Below are 19,283 nucleotides of genomic sequence, written 5' to 3'. Positions count from 1 at the left end.
TAATTGTCTTTGTAATCAACTTATAGGAAATTTGAAGACTTAAAAAAATCCATAATTCCTGTAGTTATAATGTGATACATTTTAACAGTCTATCAGATGCAATTCAATATGCTTTTTTCATAATCCATACTATCACTTTTATGTTAAAGTTCTAAATTCCCCCCATGGCCTTTTACAATCATGGTTTTTAAGTTTTAAATTTTTTTCACTAATGTTTTTCATATTGACTTTGATATATCATTTATTGATTTTAGTGACTGTATAGTTTTGTTTTATTTATTTAACCATAATTTAATTCATAGTTCTTTTCTTTAAATTATTTTTACATTTAAGTTGCTCCTTTTTTGTTATTTTAAATATTTTTAAAGAGGCAACCTTTTCTTTGGGATATAATCCCAGAAATAGGATTCCTAGTTCAAAATTAAGAACTTTTCTGACTAATGTCAATTGTGTCTCAAAGCATTTATATCAGTTTATATTACCACTATCAGGATGAGTATAAAATTATTAAGGACTTTTAATTAAGATTCTTATTAGAAATGTAATTGGTTTATATTCTGTCAAAATCCCTCAGACTCTTGTCAAAGTAATAGAGCCAAATGACCTGCGACATGACATTGAAAGAAGGAGAAAAGAGCGATTACAGAATGAAGACGAGAACATTTTTCATATGACTAGTCCTACAGAGAGGTAATCAGTAAATGAAAAATATCCTGCTATCAGGGAGCTTTTGGTTTCAGCAGTTTTTATATTTTTGTATGATTAATGTTAGTCTAGGGATTTAAGTTCTCAGATCTGTTTTATGTTTATTAAAATTATTCATTGGTTATTCCATGAAGTTTGATTTAAACATCAAAAACAATGGGGAGGGTGAATATTTAAGGTCTTCCTAAGTCTAAAGAAGAGAGTATAATAGTTGTTTGAGTGTTACCAGGAGCCAGGACCAACTTTATATAGACTGTTCAGCTCAAGCGGATTAAAACTAATAGGCTTGGGCCTTTATATTCTGACTTAGTTTGAATAACTACAAAATTTTGAGGTCAATACAGTTCTGTTTGGGAACTCTTCTTGGGTCTATGAAGTAGGCAGGCATAGTAGAACAGGTGGAAAAAGTCGGGAGTGGTGGCGCATACCTTTAGTCCTAGCACTGTGGAGGCAGAGGTGATCCATAGTGAGATCCTGTCTCCAAAACTAAACAAAACAAACAATAAAAAGAAACAGCAGAGGAAGACCTCAATTTGAATCTCATTGACTCTGCCCATTTACAAACTGTCAACAAATTTTATGAATCTTTAGGAATCTCTCCATACTATAATGATGAGACCAGCTTATTATGCAGGGAGAGCTATACTATTAAGTCACTGGCATCTTTGAAGTTATGTCATGTACAGCAAAGAGATCATCATCATATCATGTTTTCTTTGCAGGAGTCTTCTATCACACTTCTTTGCAGGAGTCTTTAGTCATCTAAATTGGCCCCAGTCTACCTCTAGTTCTGAGAACTAGTAGAACCTATGGCAACTATGTGACCTCCTTAATGATTATGAGGAATAATTGAATGAGACAATTTCTAGTTTGGTCAAGAGTCCTTAATCAGTTTGAATCTCTCAGAAGCAGGGATTTGAATAGAAAGAAATAATGATAATTCTTTTACATGATCCTTAGTGTCAACTCTTAAAACATTTAAATATTTGACCAGACTTTTAAATCAACTCTAAACCTAAGTAGCCATACTCAAAATACATGAAGTTTGTTTTAACTGGACTTGGTTTTGATAGTAAGTTTGAGACTGATTAAAAGATAGTGAAACTGTGTATTTTGGTATATAAAACAATTGGAATATGGAAAATTTCCTAATATGTTTGCTTAGCACATGGTATTACCTTGTTTTTACTGACAAGCTGTCTGTTGTGTTTTTTCTTGGCTGAGAAAGCATTAGAAACACAGTGTACCAAGAAGTGGATTTTTTAAAAAAACATTTGCGATGATAACCATATCATAAATGCTCCAAGACTTATCTTTACCCTTTGAGATGATTAGAACTTGAATCTGTTTGGGTTCAGTGCCCAGCTCTAGGAACCCTAGCTATGTGAATGACTTGGGGTAGGTTATCTAGCCTTTGTTTCCTCATCTGTGAAAATAGGAATGGGATTTGTGCTTACCTCATAATGGTGATCAGGATTAGGTAAAACGTAGCTGGTTTTCATTAAGCTTGTTAATGTTAGCTTTGAGGACTGTTGTAGCGTGAAACATGATAATTTTTTTAAAAATTCAGTATTTTTTTGCCATAAAATTCACCCTTTGTAAGTAAGCAATTTGAGTTGTTTTTACTATAGTCACAGAGTTGTATAAGAACCACTTATCTCGGCCAGGTGGTGGTGGCCCACGCCTTTAATCCCAGATCTCGGGAGGCAGAGGCAGGTGGATCTCTGTGAGTTCGAGGCCAGCCTGGTCTACAAGAACTAGTTCCAGGACAGCCAGGGCTACTCAGAGAAACTCTGTCTCAAAAAAACCAAAAAAAAAAAAAAAAACAAAAAAACAAAAAAAACCACTTATCTCGTAGGGTGGTGGTGGCATACACCTTTAATACACCTTTAATCCAAGCACTTGGGAGGCAGAGGCAGGTGGACCTCTGTGAGTTCCAGGCAAGCCAGCCTGGTCTACAAGAGCTAGTGCCAGGACAGGCTCCAAAGCTACAGAGAAACCCTGTCTCGAAAAACAAAAAAACAAACAAACAAACAAAAAAAGAACCACTTATCTCAGAAATATTTTGTCACTCCAGAAGAAAGCAGTGTACCTAACTGTGGAACACCCCCTCCCCATTTTTTCATTTTCCCTTCCCTGGAAAACCACTGTTACACATTCTATGGATTGCCTATTTTTGGCATTTCATATAAATGCAGTAATATGTCTGGCATTTCGTGACTTCTTATTTTATGTAGCATGTATTACAAGTTTATCCATACTATAGCACAAAGATTTCTTTTATTGCTAAATAATGCTACATTGTATGGATGTATCATTTGTTGTTTATCCATTTATCGGTTGATGGTCTTTTGTTTTTACTTTTTGATAATTGTGAATAAATAGTGTTGTGAATATTTTGTGTGCAAGTTTCTGTGTGGTCCTGTCTTCATTTTTATTAAGCATATACCTACATGTAGAATTGAGGAGTTAGATGATTATTACCAAACTGTTTTTCAAAATGACTATATCATTTTACACTCTAATAGCAATGGAGAGGTTCAAGTCGTTCATGTCTTTACCATTACCTGTGAGGTTCTTTTTTTCTTTTTTTCTTTTTCTTTTTAAAATGATACCAGATCTGGTGAGATTGCCCAGTGGGTAAACATGCCTGCTGTTAAGCCCAACAATTTGAGTTCAATTTCTGGAACCCATGTGGAAGAAGAGAGCTGAATCCACATGTAGTTCTCTGACCTGATTGTGTAGATTATAGCAGAGGCATACACACACTTACACATGATTATACATGCCTATACAAACACACACAGTGTAAATAAACATAAAATTTTAAAGTTTTAAATGATGAACTGTTCATCTTTGACTCAGTTCAGTTTCCTTACTAAAGTAAAATTTATCCTTTTATCTTAGAAATAAAGTTTGCCAATTTCAGTATGTAGTTTGTAGAGAAATTCAGATAAAACATAATGTCATAAATCATAGGTTTTAGGGCTGGAGAAATGGCTCAGAGGTTAAGAGCATTGCCTGCTCTTCCAAAGGTCCTGAGTTCAATTCCCAGCAACCACATGGTGGCTCACAACCATCTGTAATGGGGTCTGGTGCCCTCTTCTGCCTTCAGGCATACACACAGACAGAATATTGTATACATAATAAATAAATATTAAAAAAATCATAGGATTTAGTGATTTCCTCCTATGGTATTCCCATTAAAATGTAAGTTATATGAAGGCTCTCTGTGTTTGTTCACCAATATATTCCATTGCCTTGAGCTCAGTCCATATTTGCTAAATGTGTAAAGACTTGACAAAGCAATAGCTGTAAGGCATTTCTATCTGGATTACTATTCCTTAATGTCTTGGGATCTTTTACCAACAAACTTAATTCTTTGACATTCCAAACAATGTATAAGACCTTGCTGTTCTCTCTTGACTCCTCAATAATGAATATCTTACCTTGATGTCTCCAGACCTTATGATGTCTCCAAGTCTTCTGGCACATGATTTCTCCTTCTAACCAGAGTTACTAAATCCTCTGCAATGCAAATTGAGATGTATTATATAGGTATGGGCCATGTGTAAACAAAAAGTTTAAAAATTGTAGCACTGAACTCCAAGAGGCCACGAAGCTACCAAAACCTTATTTTTCAGTAGGGAACTTATGGGGAAAGACGGTGTATACTAAACTAAGTGTGAACTTCATCGAGGGCTTTCCATATACAGGTGATACATAATTCCTTGTTGTAAAGTTACATTTTTATGTTTTGTGGATACCATGAAAACTACACAAAACTCTTGACTTCCTGGCACTTGGAACTTGATGGTAGGAGAAAGAAAATGTCATTGCAATGGTAGGTTAAAAACTAAGGTAGAAGTGGAAATTCACAGGAATTCGTGTAATACAGTTTTGCAATTTTAGTGGACATGTGAATTGATTGAAAGAGTCAGCCAGCTACATCATACCTGGGAGTATAGTACTTCAAAACAGGGAACCAAATGCAAAGATGTTAAGGCAAAAGCATGTTTTTTTTCTTGGCTAAGGACTAGAATTATGTCTAGTCGGGTTATAGTAGAGTAGAAAGAAGGGAGGGAGAGTGGGGAGATAGCTCAGTGGGCAAAGCACATGCTGAACAAGGCCGACCTAGATTTAGGTCTCCACAATAATCCTCTTGTAATTCTACTGGGAGATGGGAGACAGATACAAAATAAGAACTGGCGGCCTGTGGACTAGCCTGAAAGAGCAACAGTAAATAAGAGACCTGGTCTCCCAAGATGAAAGGTAAAGAATGACTCCTCAGGTCACTAGCTGACTTTCATATATGTGCTGTTACACATGTGTGCCTGCACCTATATAAACTTAGAGATATGTAAAAGTATACAAAAGGTTAAAAGTCACTAGATGAGGCCTAGATGATTTCATAAAGGACTTTGAAGGACATAAAGACTATTTTACAGTGAGTGAAATTAAAAACATTTGGTGTTCTAACTAAAGAAAAGATATGATCTCTAAATTTTAAAAGGATTACTGTGGCTGCAGCTGTAGGAATTATAGACAAAACCATTTCATTTTATGACTGATTTCACTTTCATAGTGCTTTTAAGTTTCATCTATGCTGTGTCATATGTCAATGGTTTTTTTTTTCTTAAAAACTTCATTTTAAGGCTGGTAGATATTCTACGTTGTATTTACCTGATTGTTCGTTTCTTATAGCTATTTGTGGTTTTCCACCTTTTGCCTGTTTGAAGGCATGCTGTTAGGTACACACAAGTAGCAATCTATTTATTGTAACCTTTCTGTTCTAGTGAGTGTAACATAGCATCTCACTGTGTTTTTGATTGACATTTCCCTGATGACTAATGATAAACATTTTTCATATGCTTTTTGGCCATTTATATATCTTATGTAGAGAAATTTTGTCTAAATCCTTTGCCCATTTTATAATCAAAGTCTTTATTGCTGAGGTATAATAGTTAGGAGGGTTGTTTTTGTTTGAAACAGGGTCTCACCATAAAGCCCTGGCTGGTCTAGAACTCACTATTGTAGCTCATGCTGGCCTCAAACTCATAGAGATCTATCTACTCTGCTTCCTGAGTGCTAGGATTAATGGCATGATACTACACCTGGATAAGAGCTCTTTACTATTCTCTAGGCCAGTGAGATGGTTCAGTAGGGAAGGCACTTTTTTTTTACCAAACCTGACAACCTGAGACATACATATTTTTCCCTGACCTCCACATGTGTGTTCTGACTCACATACACACAGTAATAAAATATAGTAGCATGTTAATAGTTCTTTATATATTCTAGATACTACAGTCTGTTACTGGAAATGATTGTGACTAGAAATGATTCAGATTTTAGATTATTTGGAATACTTACATATATATACTCAACTCTTGTGGGTAGGGGGCCCTTAACTAAACATGAAATTTATTTATGTTCTTTCATTCATTTTCAGAAGGAAATTCTATACAGTATTTTAATGTGCCTTTGTTTTGACTATGTTTTGTCTTACATGGTCAGGTGTAGAATTTTTCTTCATGTTGGTGCTCAGAAGGCTTCAGATTTTGTAACATTTCAGATTTTTGTATTAGGGATGTTCAACCAGTATTCCTTCATTGGATATGTTTTGCAATAAGGATTTTTATAGCATAAGGCATTTGTAATTTTGCCAAATAGAAATGAGCACTTCGAATATTTAGTCTATTTTTGACCTTTATCTTTTTTATAGGCAAGTATGTGTGCTTTTTAATGTATCCTCAATGCATAGCTTTGTAGTTACACACTGCTATTTTGACTTAGTACCATATCACATTTTATCAGGATGGCAGGTTTCTGAACATTTCATAGATCCTGAAGTTCTATTTTGTGTCAGGTTCTGGGGTCAGTGATGAGAACACAAATAAACCGGTAGTATTGAAAACTTATTCCATTAAACACAGAGATATAAGCAGTAGCTTCAGCAGGAAAGATAGGTGTTAGGACCTCTAATGCTGTATGTGTCACAGTAGGGTTGTCTATTCCTCCTCAGAGGAGTTTAGGAAAATTTTTGGACAAGGCTACAAATGGAGCCAAACTTTGAAGTTAATCTAAATGGAAGGAAGTGATCACAGAAGGAATTGCAGGTACAAAGTTGTGGAAGCAGGAAAGATCATGGTATGTGCTGGGAACTAGCTATACACAGTTAATTATTTAAAGTTCAATATATGTGTTGGGGAGATTGGAGGAAACCAGGTAGTAAGGCCATAAAGAGTCAGGGGAAAACGGACACAGGAAATCATGAAGACTGATTTTTAACCCATACAAAATTCATGGGAGAGGCTAAAGCAGGGCAGTTGGCTCCCTAGGAAATGGGACCTGCCAAAGACATAGGAAAGGTCTTAAAAATGTTGTGGGGAAGGCTGGGCGGTGGTGGCGCACGCCTTTAATCCCAGCACTCGGGAGGCAGAGGCAGGCGGATCTCTGTGAGTTCGAGGCCAGCCTGGTCTACAAGAGCTAGTTTCAGGATAGGAACCAAAAAGCTATGGAGAAACCCTGTCTCGAAACCCCCCCCAAAAAATGTTGTGGGGAGATGTAGGATATGACAAGGAAAGACATTGCCAAGAGCTGTAGAAATGAGGCTTCCAGGATCTTTTTACCAAGCAGACTTGGAAGAGCCTGTTGTGACCTCAAGATCTCTCATGTTGTCAGAAGGTGGGAGCCTGTCCTTTGCAGTATGAGAGCCCATAGCCTTGGCAGTAGGTGACCATGTTCTAGTTTTCTACCTTATCTCTGATAAATGGGCTGGGTCATAAGCCATTGATGCGTCTGCCAAGAATCTCAGTAAGTGGGGGCAGGGGAGTCAGGGATGCTTTTTCCTGAGGGGGAAAAATTCTTCCATGTGTCAGCTATAGCCTCCAGGAGTCCTGTTCTTCATTGAGAGTCAGATTGAGACTCCTAGTACAAGGAATGTTGTTTTTGCTCTATTGCTAACTTCCAGCTTAGTAAAATAATGTTTGCTGAAAACATCAGTCTTAATAACTATCATTTATAGTTTTAGTAGTGACAGATCACTGAAATTTTACTATTGTGCTATGTATCTGGAGTATGTATCTTTAACTGGTTAAAGTAACAAGATTCTTTCTTTCCCTTTATTAGGAATCATCAGTGTCCCAGTTTTTCAAAGGTGAAGACAATTCGTGCTGATGGATTTCAAAAACCTTCACATTTTATAAAATCAAATTTTAGAAAATTTATTCAGAAACCTTACATAGTAAGATTGGAGTTTCAAGTTTTTAATTTTTGTACATTATAAATATTTCCATACTTTTCAAAGTGGTTGTAACTTCATTGTGTTATAACAGTGTTGAGGCTTAAAAGATTTTATGATCAAGAAAACTTATCTCTTGTTTTAGTAGAAATTTCTTTTATTATAGTACTAATTTTCTAAAGATCTTTTGGTAACAACTTCATTAAAATATGATTTGCACACTATAAAGTTCATTTCAGGTATATAATTTGGTGATTTTTAGTAATTCTTCAAGATGTGTTGTAGTCCTCACCGTTGTCCAGTTGTTGGGCTTAAGACAGGATTTCACTTTGTTGCTCAGGCTAAGCAGTGCAACTTGTTATACACCCCAGGCTAGTCTCAAATTTACAACCCTCCTGCTTTCACCCACTAAGTGCTTGGTTTCCAGGCTTGTGCCACTATGCCGGAATAGGATATTGTCATTATCCAGTAAGAGCTCTCATGCCTGTTTAATTATTCCATGTTTCTACCCCCACAAAACGACTAATCTCTCTATCTTAAAGATTCGCTTATAGAATAGATGATGAATCTATAATGTCTATAATATCCAACAGCTCTTCTGTAGGTGATGACTAAATGATGGAAGTCAGTTAGTTTGTAACCTAGTTTTAGAAGTAATATCCCATTACTTTACTGTATGGTTATTACAAGAAGCAAGCTACTAGATCATGCCCACAAAGACAAGCATCATTGATGGAGATAATTAGGAGCCATGTCAACAGCTGTATAGTACAATCCTCCTCTGGCCAGACTCCACAAAAATGGATTAAGTAGAAGGTAATAAGACTATTATATAGATTTTAGAAATTGGAAACTGGATAATGAATACCATCTTAATTGTTCATGCTAGAGGACTCAAGTTCTCTGTAGTTAGATTGTACTGTAGTTCTTTCTCTTATTTCTGGGTCTTCCCAAGGTATTGCAACCTTTGGTTGATTAGGGTAACTTGCCTACTGGCAGTATGGAGAGTTTGTGTTTTTCTTGGCTAATAGACAACCTTTACCAAGTCCTGCTGGCAATGTTTTTTTCCTTTCCAAGTAGCATACATAAGTAAATGCTAGATTTATAATCCACTTTCTAAAAGTTAACCATGGTGTTATACAGAGTGTTTTTTTTTTTTTTTACACTTCTCACAGGCATGAATGAAACTGGCCCCTCACAAACTAGCATGGGTCATATGAGAGAAGAAGTATGTAAGCTCCATGCTCCCTGATTTGGGGTCTTCAAACATATGTCTTAATTGGTGAGACTAGTTTTTAAAGTAACCTTTAAGGTATTATTAACCCATATTAATATTTTTTGTTCAGAACTATACTATGCAGAGAAACGATGGCATTACTCAGAAGATATTTAGAGTTGAAGAAAATCATCAAAACAGAAGAGGCCCTAGAAGGTCTTTCAAGGTATTGGGTATTGCTTTTCATTTATGTCTGACTACGGCTTTGTATATTGGAAATAATGTTGCATTAGTGAATTAGAAACTATTTTGTGGCATTTTAAACAACAATTATAAACTAGTGTTTTGATTTCTATGACTATTGATAGAATTTATACTTAACAATTACCAGTTTAATAATGATGTTTAATCAGGATTTGATTTTGAATTTCATTATTACTAGTGGAACTCTTTTTTTCAAATAGTAATGTAGCTGCTTCTAGAAATTACCAAGGATTTAAGACTTAGGGAAGAGTAGATTCCATGTGTAAGCATGTGGGCTGGGTCACTTCTCAAACTGTTCTAGGAGATTGCTTGGAAATGCAGCTGTCCACAAGGAGTGTATGGGAAGAGTGAGGGAGGGAGGTTTGTAGAATTGTTTGGAACGTTTGTGTATGATGGGTTTGTGTCTGACAAAACTAAAGATGCCTCCTTCCCACCTCCAGCACAAAATGATAAGATCGAAAACAAATATTTTTAGTCTTCTATGTCTACTATACTGGACAATATTTAAGACAGGATTTAGTTTTATCATTCATACAATTAATATTTGCTATTTTATGGCAAAGAAAAGTGATGGTACTGACAAGAATAAATTTTATGTTATTTAAGTGTCTGTGAGTGTATGCACATATGTGCAGTTACCCATAGAGGCCATGTGAAAGCACTAGATGCCCTTGAACTGCCTTTGAAGTTACAGGCAATTGGGAGCTACCCAGTGTGGGTGCCGGGCACTGAACTTGGGTCTTCTGGAAGAATGGCAGTCCCATCTTCCCAGTTCCAGGAATAAAGTTTGAAATTTTTGATTCATAGGTATTTTTACTTAATATCTTTTCTCCCTCATTCATATTTGGCATAGTCATTATACATCAGAAAAATAAGCCTAGCTAATTAGAACTTTGGGAGATTATATTTTTCAGTATGATGAATGCCAAGAATTCATTTCAAGTTCTTATATCTTTTCTCTTCTTGTATGTATACACATACATGTGTACATGCGTTTGGAGACCAGGAGTAGACATTGGATGACTTTCTTAGGTGTTCTCCACCTTATTTTGCCTTTATTGATAGGTTTTCTTCTTTGACAACTTTATATATGTATATAAAACATTCTGGTTACTTTTGCTTCAGCTATGTCTTGCTTTGCTCCCACTTGTCTGTCCCCTACTTTGTTCTAAATGTCTTTGCCATATTCACGATGTTTTTGTCTTGTGTCCCACAGAGTTTAGGGTTGTATGATGACCTTGGGTTTGAAACTATCCATTAGACCCTGGTGGGTTCATCATTGAAAACATTATTTAACTGGGTACTTTGACTCTCCTTTTCCCAGAATTTGTTAGTTTCAGTAGTGTGTGTTAAGCTTCTGCATTGTGTGATAGGACCTTATGGTCCTCTTTCCCATCTGTAGCTGCCTATTAAATGTGCTAGTTTATGACTGCCTTGGTTGTATCGTGCTTAGAAAATAGCATTCCCCACCCTTCTCATCTTATAGCTCTTGTATTCTTTCTCCCCTATTCTTTTCCATAATGTTCTGTAAGACCTAAGTGGATGGTATAAAAAGTCTTAATTAGGTTTGAGCCCTCAGCCATCCTTTATTCACAATATGTTGTGCTTGCATGAGTCTCTGCATTCACCTCCATTCACTGCAAAGTGAAGCTTCTCTGATTAATCTTAAGATAAGCCTATGGGAATAAGCATAGATATTTAGAAGACAGTTTGACACTATGTTAATTTAGCTAATCAATGGTAGTATGACCTAAGGCCTCATTAGTCATAGTTTTGTCTTATTTTTCTAACCCAATTTACAGTACTCGGCATGGATTTCCTCTTGTGGACTGGGCTTCAGATCCAATGAGGGAGCACTTGGTTATCCTTGTATCAATCACGCCACTATTGTACCAATGGGCACATCTTGCCTGGCAAGTTGGTAGTGTAGTTCAGCGTTCACAGCTGGGTAAGACCACTGTTACCTTATTCTCCCAGCAGCCTGAACAGCACCATCTAGCACTGTAAAAACTATACAGCAGGAAGCATCCAGCTCAATTCAAACTTGCTTTCTCTGTATCTTGTAACCAAGGTACAAGAAGTCTTCAGCAATGAGGTTTTATCAACTATTTCTATAGACAACCAAGATGAATGCTAATAGCCTGTTTTGTTTGGGGCCTCTAGAGCACCCTTAGTCAACAACTCTTATGGAAGTATCCCACACCTGGCACTGTTTTTTAAGTTACCCTGACCAAGCTTGCTTTTCTGTTAATATGAAAAAGCATTGACAAAATCATCTTTGGGTAGGTTTATTTGGCTTATGAATTACAGTCATCACCAGGGGAAGCTAAGACAGGAACCTGGAGGTAGGAACTGAAGCAGAGACCATGGAGGAATATTACCTACTACTGGCTTGCTTTCCATGGATGGCTTAGCTTACTTTTTTATACAGTCCAGGACCACCTGACCAGGGGTGGCACTGCACAGTGAGATCCAAGCATTAATTAAGAAAATTACCCCACAGATGTGCCAAAGTCTCATCTAATGGATATAGTTCTTCAACTGAGGTTCCATCCTTCCAGACAACCTCAATCTGTGTCAGGTTGGCATGAAAAAAACCACCAGTACATCTTTGTCAACTCTACACAAACACATCAATTACTATTAAACTGTGATGTTTCCTTTCTTGCTTATCCTTAAGATCTCATATTAATAGCACAATATGAAACACAGTCAAAGTTTAAAAGTACCTATTTGAACAGCATTGTTCCCAGTATTCCCCCCTCCATTTTCATTTTGCCTATATACTGCTGTCCCACCTCCTTAAAGCAACAGTATCCAATTTCTAGTTTCCTGGATTACATAGGTATTCCAAGTTAAACACATTACATAGGTATTCCAAGTTAAACACACGAGTTGAAGCACTTAATAGAGACCATGCATTGTCTTTCTGGTCTGGGTTTCCTTGAATGCATTTTTGTAGTTTCATCCACTTCCCTGCTCATTCCTTATTTTCCTTTTTCTTCATAGCTGAATACAATGTCACTGTGTGTGCATACAACAGTTTCATTATCCATTCATCAGTTGATGGATATCTAGACTGATTCTGTTTCCTAACTGTTGTGTATAGAGCTACCACGATGATGGACATGCAAATGTCTCTGTAGTAAGATACATTTTTTGAGTGGTATAGCTCATATGGTAGCCTTCTACCATATGAATACTTCTAATTTTTTTTGAGGAAACTCTAGACTGATATATAAAGTGGATATACCAGTTTACACTTCCACTAGTGCTGTATAGATGGTTTCCTTGACCCACAACCATGCCAGTGTTTGTCATCCTTTGCATACTGATGACAACCAGTCAGACTGGGGTGAGATAGAATCATAAAATAGCTTTATTATTTTTTAATTTTATGTGTATGGATGCTTTTCCTCACGTATATCTGTATACCATGTGTATACAGTGCTTTTGGAGGCCAGAACAGGGTGTCAAATTCCCTGGAACTAGAGTTACAGGCAGTTGGGAGCTGTTGCGTGGGTCCTGGGAATCAAACTCTGGTCCTCTGGAAGCTGTAACTGCTAAAGCCATCTTTATTACACTTCAAATAGTTTTAAAATACATTTCCCTGATGACTAAGTATATTGAACACTTTTAAAAGTGTTTTCTAGCCATTTATATTTCTTCTTTTGAGAACTCTCTGTTGAGTCTCTTAGCACATTTGGCTTGTTTGTTTTTTATGGAGTTTAGATGTTTTAGTTTCATGTATATTCTAGTTAATAATTCTTATCAGATATATAGCTGACATATCTTCTCTCATTCTGTGAACTGCTTCTTCATTCAGTCAATGTCTTCTCATGCTGTACAGGAATGTTTTTAGTTTCACAAGAACCCTTTTATCCGTCATTGGCCTTATTGCCTGTGCTATTAGAGTCATATTCAGAAAATCATTACACCTATATATTAGAAAACCTTAGGGTCTATATATTGAAGTATACTCTTTGCTTTTTCATTTATCAGATTCAGGGTACCAGATTTTATATTGAGGATTTGACTTTTGTGCTGGGTGAGACATTGAAAAAATGAATGATCTCAAATAAGGAAATATTTTAAGGCCTTGGGAAAAAAAAACAAGAATAAACTGGACAAGGTAGTAGAAGGGAAGAAATAATTAAGAACAGAAACAAACAAAAATGTAAAGAATCAGTAAAATAAAGAATTTGTTCTTAGAGCTGGACAGTGGTGGTTCATGCTTTTAATCCCAGCACTCAGGAGGCAGAGGCAGGCAGATCTCTATGAGTTCAAGGCTAGCCTGGCCTACAGAGCTACTTCCAGGACAACTAGGGCTGTTATACAGAGAAATCCTTTCTCAAACCTCCTCCAAAAAAGAATTTGTTCCTTGAGAAAATAAAGAATATTGATAAAAATTTAGCCAGATCAATTCAAAGGAAGAGAACACTCAGATTAATAAAATTAGTTATGAATAATGAGATATAAAAATAGGTATCAATGAAATGAAAATCATAAGTACATACTTTGAAAACCTATATTCTACTAAAAGGAATGGATGAATTTCTAGATGCATATGACCTACCAAAATTAGACTAAGGTGAAGTATGTTAAAAAGACAAACCAGTCAGGTCATGGTGGCTCATACCCCCCAACACTTGGGAGGCAGAGGTAGGTGGGTCTCTGAGTTCAACGCCAGGCTGGTCAACAGAGCTAGTTCCAGGACAGCCAGTGGTAAGCAGAGAAACCTGTCTTGGAAAAAAAATGCAATAATAAAAATTCTCACAACTAAAATCCTCCAGTGCTAGATGATTTCACTGAAGAATTTTATTATATCTTCAAAAAAATTAACACTAGTGCAAATTGTTTTACAAAGTAGAAAAGAAAGGGATGCTTCTAAACTTTTTTACAAAGCCAGTATTGTCCTGATACCAAACTGGACAAAGTGACAACAAAAATAAAAAAATAAAATAAAGCTCACTATATCTGATATACATAAAGTAAAATATATCAAATAGTTGCATATTTTCTGTATTAAAATATATTTATCATAGTCACATTGCTTAATTCCAGAGATACATATGGAAATGAGTAGATGTAGTTCATTACATAAATGAATGCAAAGATAGAAATCACATGATCAATGTAGGAAAGGCCTTTGGCAAAATCTAACATCTCTTTATAATTAAAGTCATGTGGGGGGTTTGTTGCTGCTGAGATAGTTCATAGGAGATTACTCATTACTCTTGCCGAGGACTCAGGTTTGATATTCAGCACCTGGTTTACAGTCATTCAGAACTCCACTTTCAGGGGATTCAGTGCCATTTTCTGGCCTCTGCCAGCTCTGTATTCATGTAGTGCACATATTCACATGCAGGCAAAACATAAATAAATCTAAAAAAATGTCATGAAGAGGTTAGAGAGAACATGCCTCAACATGATAAAGGCTTTATGTCACAAACTTAGTCAGCATCATCCTAAATGGAGAAAAACACAAAGCTCTAGATCAGGAACAAGGCAAGGATGTCTACTTTCCACTGCCATTTTGTATAATGCTTGAAATCTTCACTAGATCAGTAAGACAAAATGAAATGAAAGGGATACAAATAAGAAAAGTCAAAATATTCCTTTTTGCAAATTATATGATTAGAGACTCTAGATACTCCATCAAATCTTTTAGAGCCAAATCTTTGGTGAGGTGACAGAATATAAAATTAATATGCAAAAGTTAGTAGTCTTCTAATATATCAATGACAAACATACTAAAGAAGAAATTAATAAAATCTCATTCAGAATACCACACACAGAGAATATCTCAGAATAAATTTAACTAAGGAAACAAGACTTCTACAATGAATATTTTAAGATAATGATGAAAACATTTGAGGAAGACACTAGAAGACGGAAAGAGTTCACATGCTTATGGCTCAGAAGATTCAATATTGTAGAAATCTCTGTTCTTGCTGGGCAGTGGTGGTGTACACCTTTAATCCCAGCACTCAGAAGGCAAGGCAGGTGGATCTCTGCGAGTTCGAGACCAGCCTGGTCTACAGAGTGAGTTCCAGGACAGCCAGAGCTGCTACATAGGAAAACCTTGTCTTGAAAAACAAAACAATTGCTGTCCTTCCAAAGGTAATATATAGAATCTAGGGACATTCTTCATGAATGTAGGAAAAACCCTTAAAATTTATTTAGAAGTACAAAAGACACAGTAATAGGGAAAACAATTCTGAACAAAAAGAATAGTGTAGGAGGTATCAGCATGTGTAATTTCAGGCTAACTACAGAGCCATAGTAATGAAAATCAGCATAATACTTGTGAAAAAATAAACACAGATCAGTGGAATAGAGAACCTGAATATAAGTTCATGCTAAAAGATAACAAAAATAGACACTGAAGAAAAACAATTGTCTTTCAATAAATGGTGTTGGGAAGCGTGAGTTTCACCATGTAGAAGAATGAAACTAGATCCACCTTATTTTCTGAGATAGTGTCTCATTGAACCAGGAGCTCAACAATTCAGATAGGCTGGCTTGCCTATAAACTCCAAGGATCTGCCTATCACTACCTCCCTACCCCACTCCCTATCACTGGCGTTTATAGTCAGGTACTGGAGATCTGAACTCAAGTCCCCATGCTTGCTTAACAGGTACTTTACTGACTGAGACATCTTCCTAGGCTCATTACTAACCATTTCTAAAATCTATTTTCTATAGAGCAAAGTTTTTTTCAAATAATACAAAAAATAAGCTAGTATCTAGTTTGAAGAAATACTTTAGAGCCAGTATTAACACCTTAAAAATATTGTTGGTGCCTAGAATTAAGGCCTGTTGTAATTATTATTCTCCTGTCTGTTATACTAATAGAATAGATTGGGGAACTGTATTTTTAACATTTAATTCTCTTTGGATCCTTTACAGAACTTTTTGGGTGGCAGATTCCAGCCCCATTTTAAGTCACATCTGGTACGGAAGAGCTTGTATATTCAGGCTAAATACCAGCGTTTACGGTTTGCTGGACCAAGGGGATTTATTACCAATAAATTCAGAAACAGATTTCTGAGGAGAAAAAAGGTTAGTTTGACGATAACCTTTAAAAAATTCTGAGTAACTTTAAATGTTTGTTAGATAATTGGGTTTTTCATCTAGTTTAAGAAACAACCTAGATTTTTTAAATGCTCTCATTGTATGGTAGTTAAATGAAAACTTCAAGATTAATGCTTATGGAACTGTGAAACTATTTCAACTTAAAATGCTTTTAGCCATTCTACCTCAAACAATTTGCATATGCCAGTTTATTGTATGACAAAACTTTTCCTGGGAAGATGTAACATATGTGTCTACCATCCTAGATAGGGAACCTATGACAGACTGAAGTACAGATATCACCAAGGTCCCACAAGGTAACCAGTGAGTTTTACTGGGGTTACTTGCAGGATCAGAAATACTCAAGGACAGCTGCATCACAAAGCCCACTCCAGCATTGGTGGCAGTTTACAAAGCTGGCAACCTGGAGCACACTGCACAGCTTGCAGGCAGCTCAACAGGTCGGAGAGTGCTTTTTTAGGGGCCTCAGTTGGTCTCAAACCTCCAGGTAGCTCTGCTGGTTTCTGCCTCTTCTGGCAGTGGGTCTGGTCTCAATCTTCTTTGCAGCTTTTTTCCTTTGAGAACTCTTCTTAGTATTCTTGGTAGCTTGATTCCCATTTGAGAGTCTTTTCAGCTCAGCTTTCTTCCATCTGAGAAGGACTCTTAGCTTTTATTATTTACTCTGGCTGGAAGGGGCCTCATGAATCTGATCAGTTTCAAGGACTTTCTGAAACTATCTTGAATTGTTTACTTCCTGCTCAAGGAATGTCCCTGCAGGATAGAATATTTCAATCTTGGAGGGAATCATTATACAACACAGCTCTCTGAACGTTGTATTTTAGCATTTCTGTCATTTAGTTAACCTTTAAAATGAACATTTAAGTAAAGACTGGATGACCTATAATATAGCAGTTTACAGTTAGAGGCTAGACCACTATGGGTCAGAGGACAATTTCTCTGTTGCCTTTCACTGCTATTCTGATGCTTTAGATGTCATCCAAGCACACATTGGATTTTTCCAAATTATTATCAAAACTGGGCCTGGTATGTAATTTCAGCACCTAGAGTGCAGAGGTAGGGGGATTACCACAAGTTTAAGGCCAAAAGTTTGGTATTTACTACTTTTCCATTGTCTAATGATACTCTTTCACTTAGGCATATTCTTCTATATTCTTTCTTTCCTTTTAAAATAATATATATATTTCAAGATAAGGTTTCTCTGTGTAGCCCTGGTTGTGCTGGAACTTGCTTTGTAAACCAGGCTGGCCTTGAACTCACAGAGAGCTACCTGCTTCTGCCTCCCATGTGCTGGAATTAAAGGCATGTCCCACCATGCCTGGCTAAATAGAACACGTTAAATTGATTAATTTTTTGTTTGACAATATTCTACATGTATGTAATATATTTTGTCTACTTTGATTCCTCATTTTCTCATTATCTCCCTCCTATCCCTGCCATTTTCCCTCCCTTTTCCCACAGGTCCCCTTTCTCACATTCATGCCTTTTGTTTGTTTTTTGCTTTTGGTTTTTTTTTTTTTTTGTTTGTTTGTGATCATTAATTTAACCAAGATTATCTCTGTGGCCACATCTTTGCAACTCTCCATTAGAGCCTCTAGGGCTCACCATTTAGCCCACAACTGAAGGCAATGATTATCTCTTCCCAGGAATTCATCAGTTACCAAATGTTAAACTGGGAGGGTGTCTTAGTTACTTTTATGATGCTGTGACAGAGCATCATGACCAAGGCGACTGGCAGAAGAAATAGTTATTTTGGGACTTATAGTTTCAGAGGGTTAGAGTCCATAGCCATCATGGCAGGGAACATGACAATGGGCAGGTAAGCATGGCACTGGAGCAATAGCTAAAGTCTCCATAATTCATAAGCACAAGGCAGAGAAAGCTAACTTGGAATGATCTGGGTTCCAACCTCAAAGCCTCTACTTAGTGACATACCTCTTTCAACAAAGCTACACCTCCTAATGCTTCCTATACAGTTCTACCAACTTACAGAGGTAACTTACATGAGCTTTTAGAGGCCGATCTCATTCAAACCACCACAGAGGGTAGGGGCCTGTCAGTCCTCCTCTGATCCATGATTGTCTATTGACATTCCTGTTCTTATGTATGCTAAGTGCAAGCAAGCTGCTGTGAGATCATTTTTTTGACATGGCTTTATCATGTCTTGAAGATAGTGTTTGCAGTCCTCCTCCCTATTATCTTGTTCTTTCCATACTCTAGTTTGTGGTGTTCCCTGTGCCTTAGAGAGGTTGGCATAAATGAAGATCCTGTTTCTGAGTACTCAATCATCACTTATTTGAAGCATCTTTATTGGTATTCACTACAAAGAAAAGCTTCTCTGACCAAAGCTGGGAGTATCATTTGTCTATAAGTTTAAGCATAAATATTTAGACTTCAGTTTGGTACCATGTTAAATTTAGCTAAACAATAGTAAGCCCTACTCCTGGATCCATGACCTTCCCAGCCATAGGTTTTTTGTTTTTTTGGTTTTTTTTTTTTTGACAGGATTTATAGTATTAGACTTGTATTCCCTCCTTTGGAGTTGGCTTTAAATCCAGTTCAAGAACACTTGATCCTATAATAGTTGTGCCATTATTGTATCAGTGAGCATATATTGTCTATCGTTGTCATCGTGGTATGCTGAGTCCACCTCTGGTAAGACCTTTGATGCCTTTACTCCCCTAGCAGCCTGCACAGCAGCATCCAGCAGTGTGAAATCTAGCCAGCAGGGAGGAAGCATTCATCTCAATTACAGCTTGC

At 36.6% G+C, this 19,283-nt stretch overlaps 1 protein-coding gene across 4 annotated transcripts in view; it reads left to right on the top strand.

Moving 5' to 3' along the window:
* The window catches only part of LOC121441177 (BCLAF1 and THRAP3 family member 3-like), a 60,183-nt gene that overhangs the window by 28,250 nt on the left and 12,650 nt on the right, over nucleotides 1-19,283 (top strand). The window contains exons 9-12 of one of the 4 annotated variants that reach the window (XM_041642304.1): nucleotides 575-690; nucleotides 7,837-7,864; nucleotides 9,295-9,390; nucleotides 16,341-16,493. In XM_041642304.1, coding sequence (XP_041498238.1) covers nucleotides 575-690; nucleotides 7,837-7,864; nucleotides 9,295-9,390; nucleotides 16,341-16,493 — 393 coding nt within the window. Of the gene's footprint in view, nucleotides 1-574; nucleotides 691-1,427; nucleotides 1,603-7,836; nucleotides 7,865-9,123; nucleotides 9,177-9,294; nucleotides 9,391-16,340; nucleotides 16,494-19,283 lie in introns of those variants that run through there. The other 3 variants (XM_041642307.1, XM_041642305.1, XM_041642306.1) reach the window with 3 other exon arrangements.

The sequence above is a fragment of the Microtus oregoni genome, unplaced genomic scaffold, assembly GCF_018167655.1.
Source record: "Microtus oregoni isolate MIOR12 unplaced genomic scaffold, Mior012 000074F_000, whole genome shotgun sequence".
Lineage (NCBI taxonomy): Eukaryota > Metazoa > Chordata > Mammalia > Rodentia > Cricetidae > Microtus > Microtus oregoni.
This window is presented reverse-complemented; position numbering and strand designations above follow the sequence as displayed.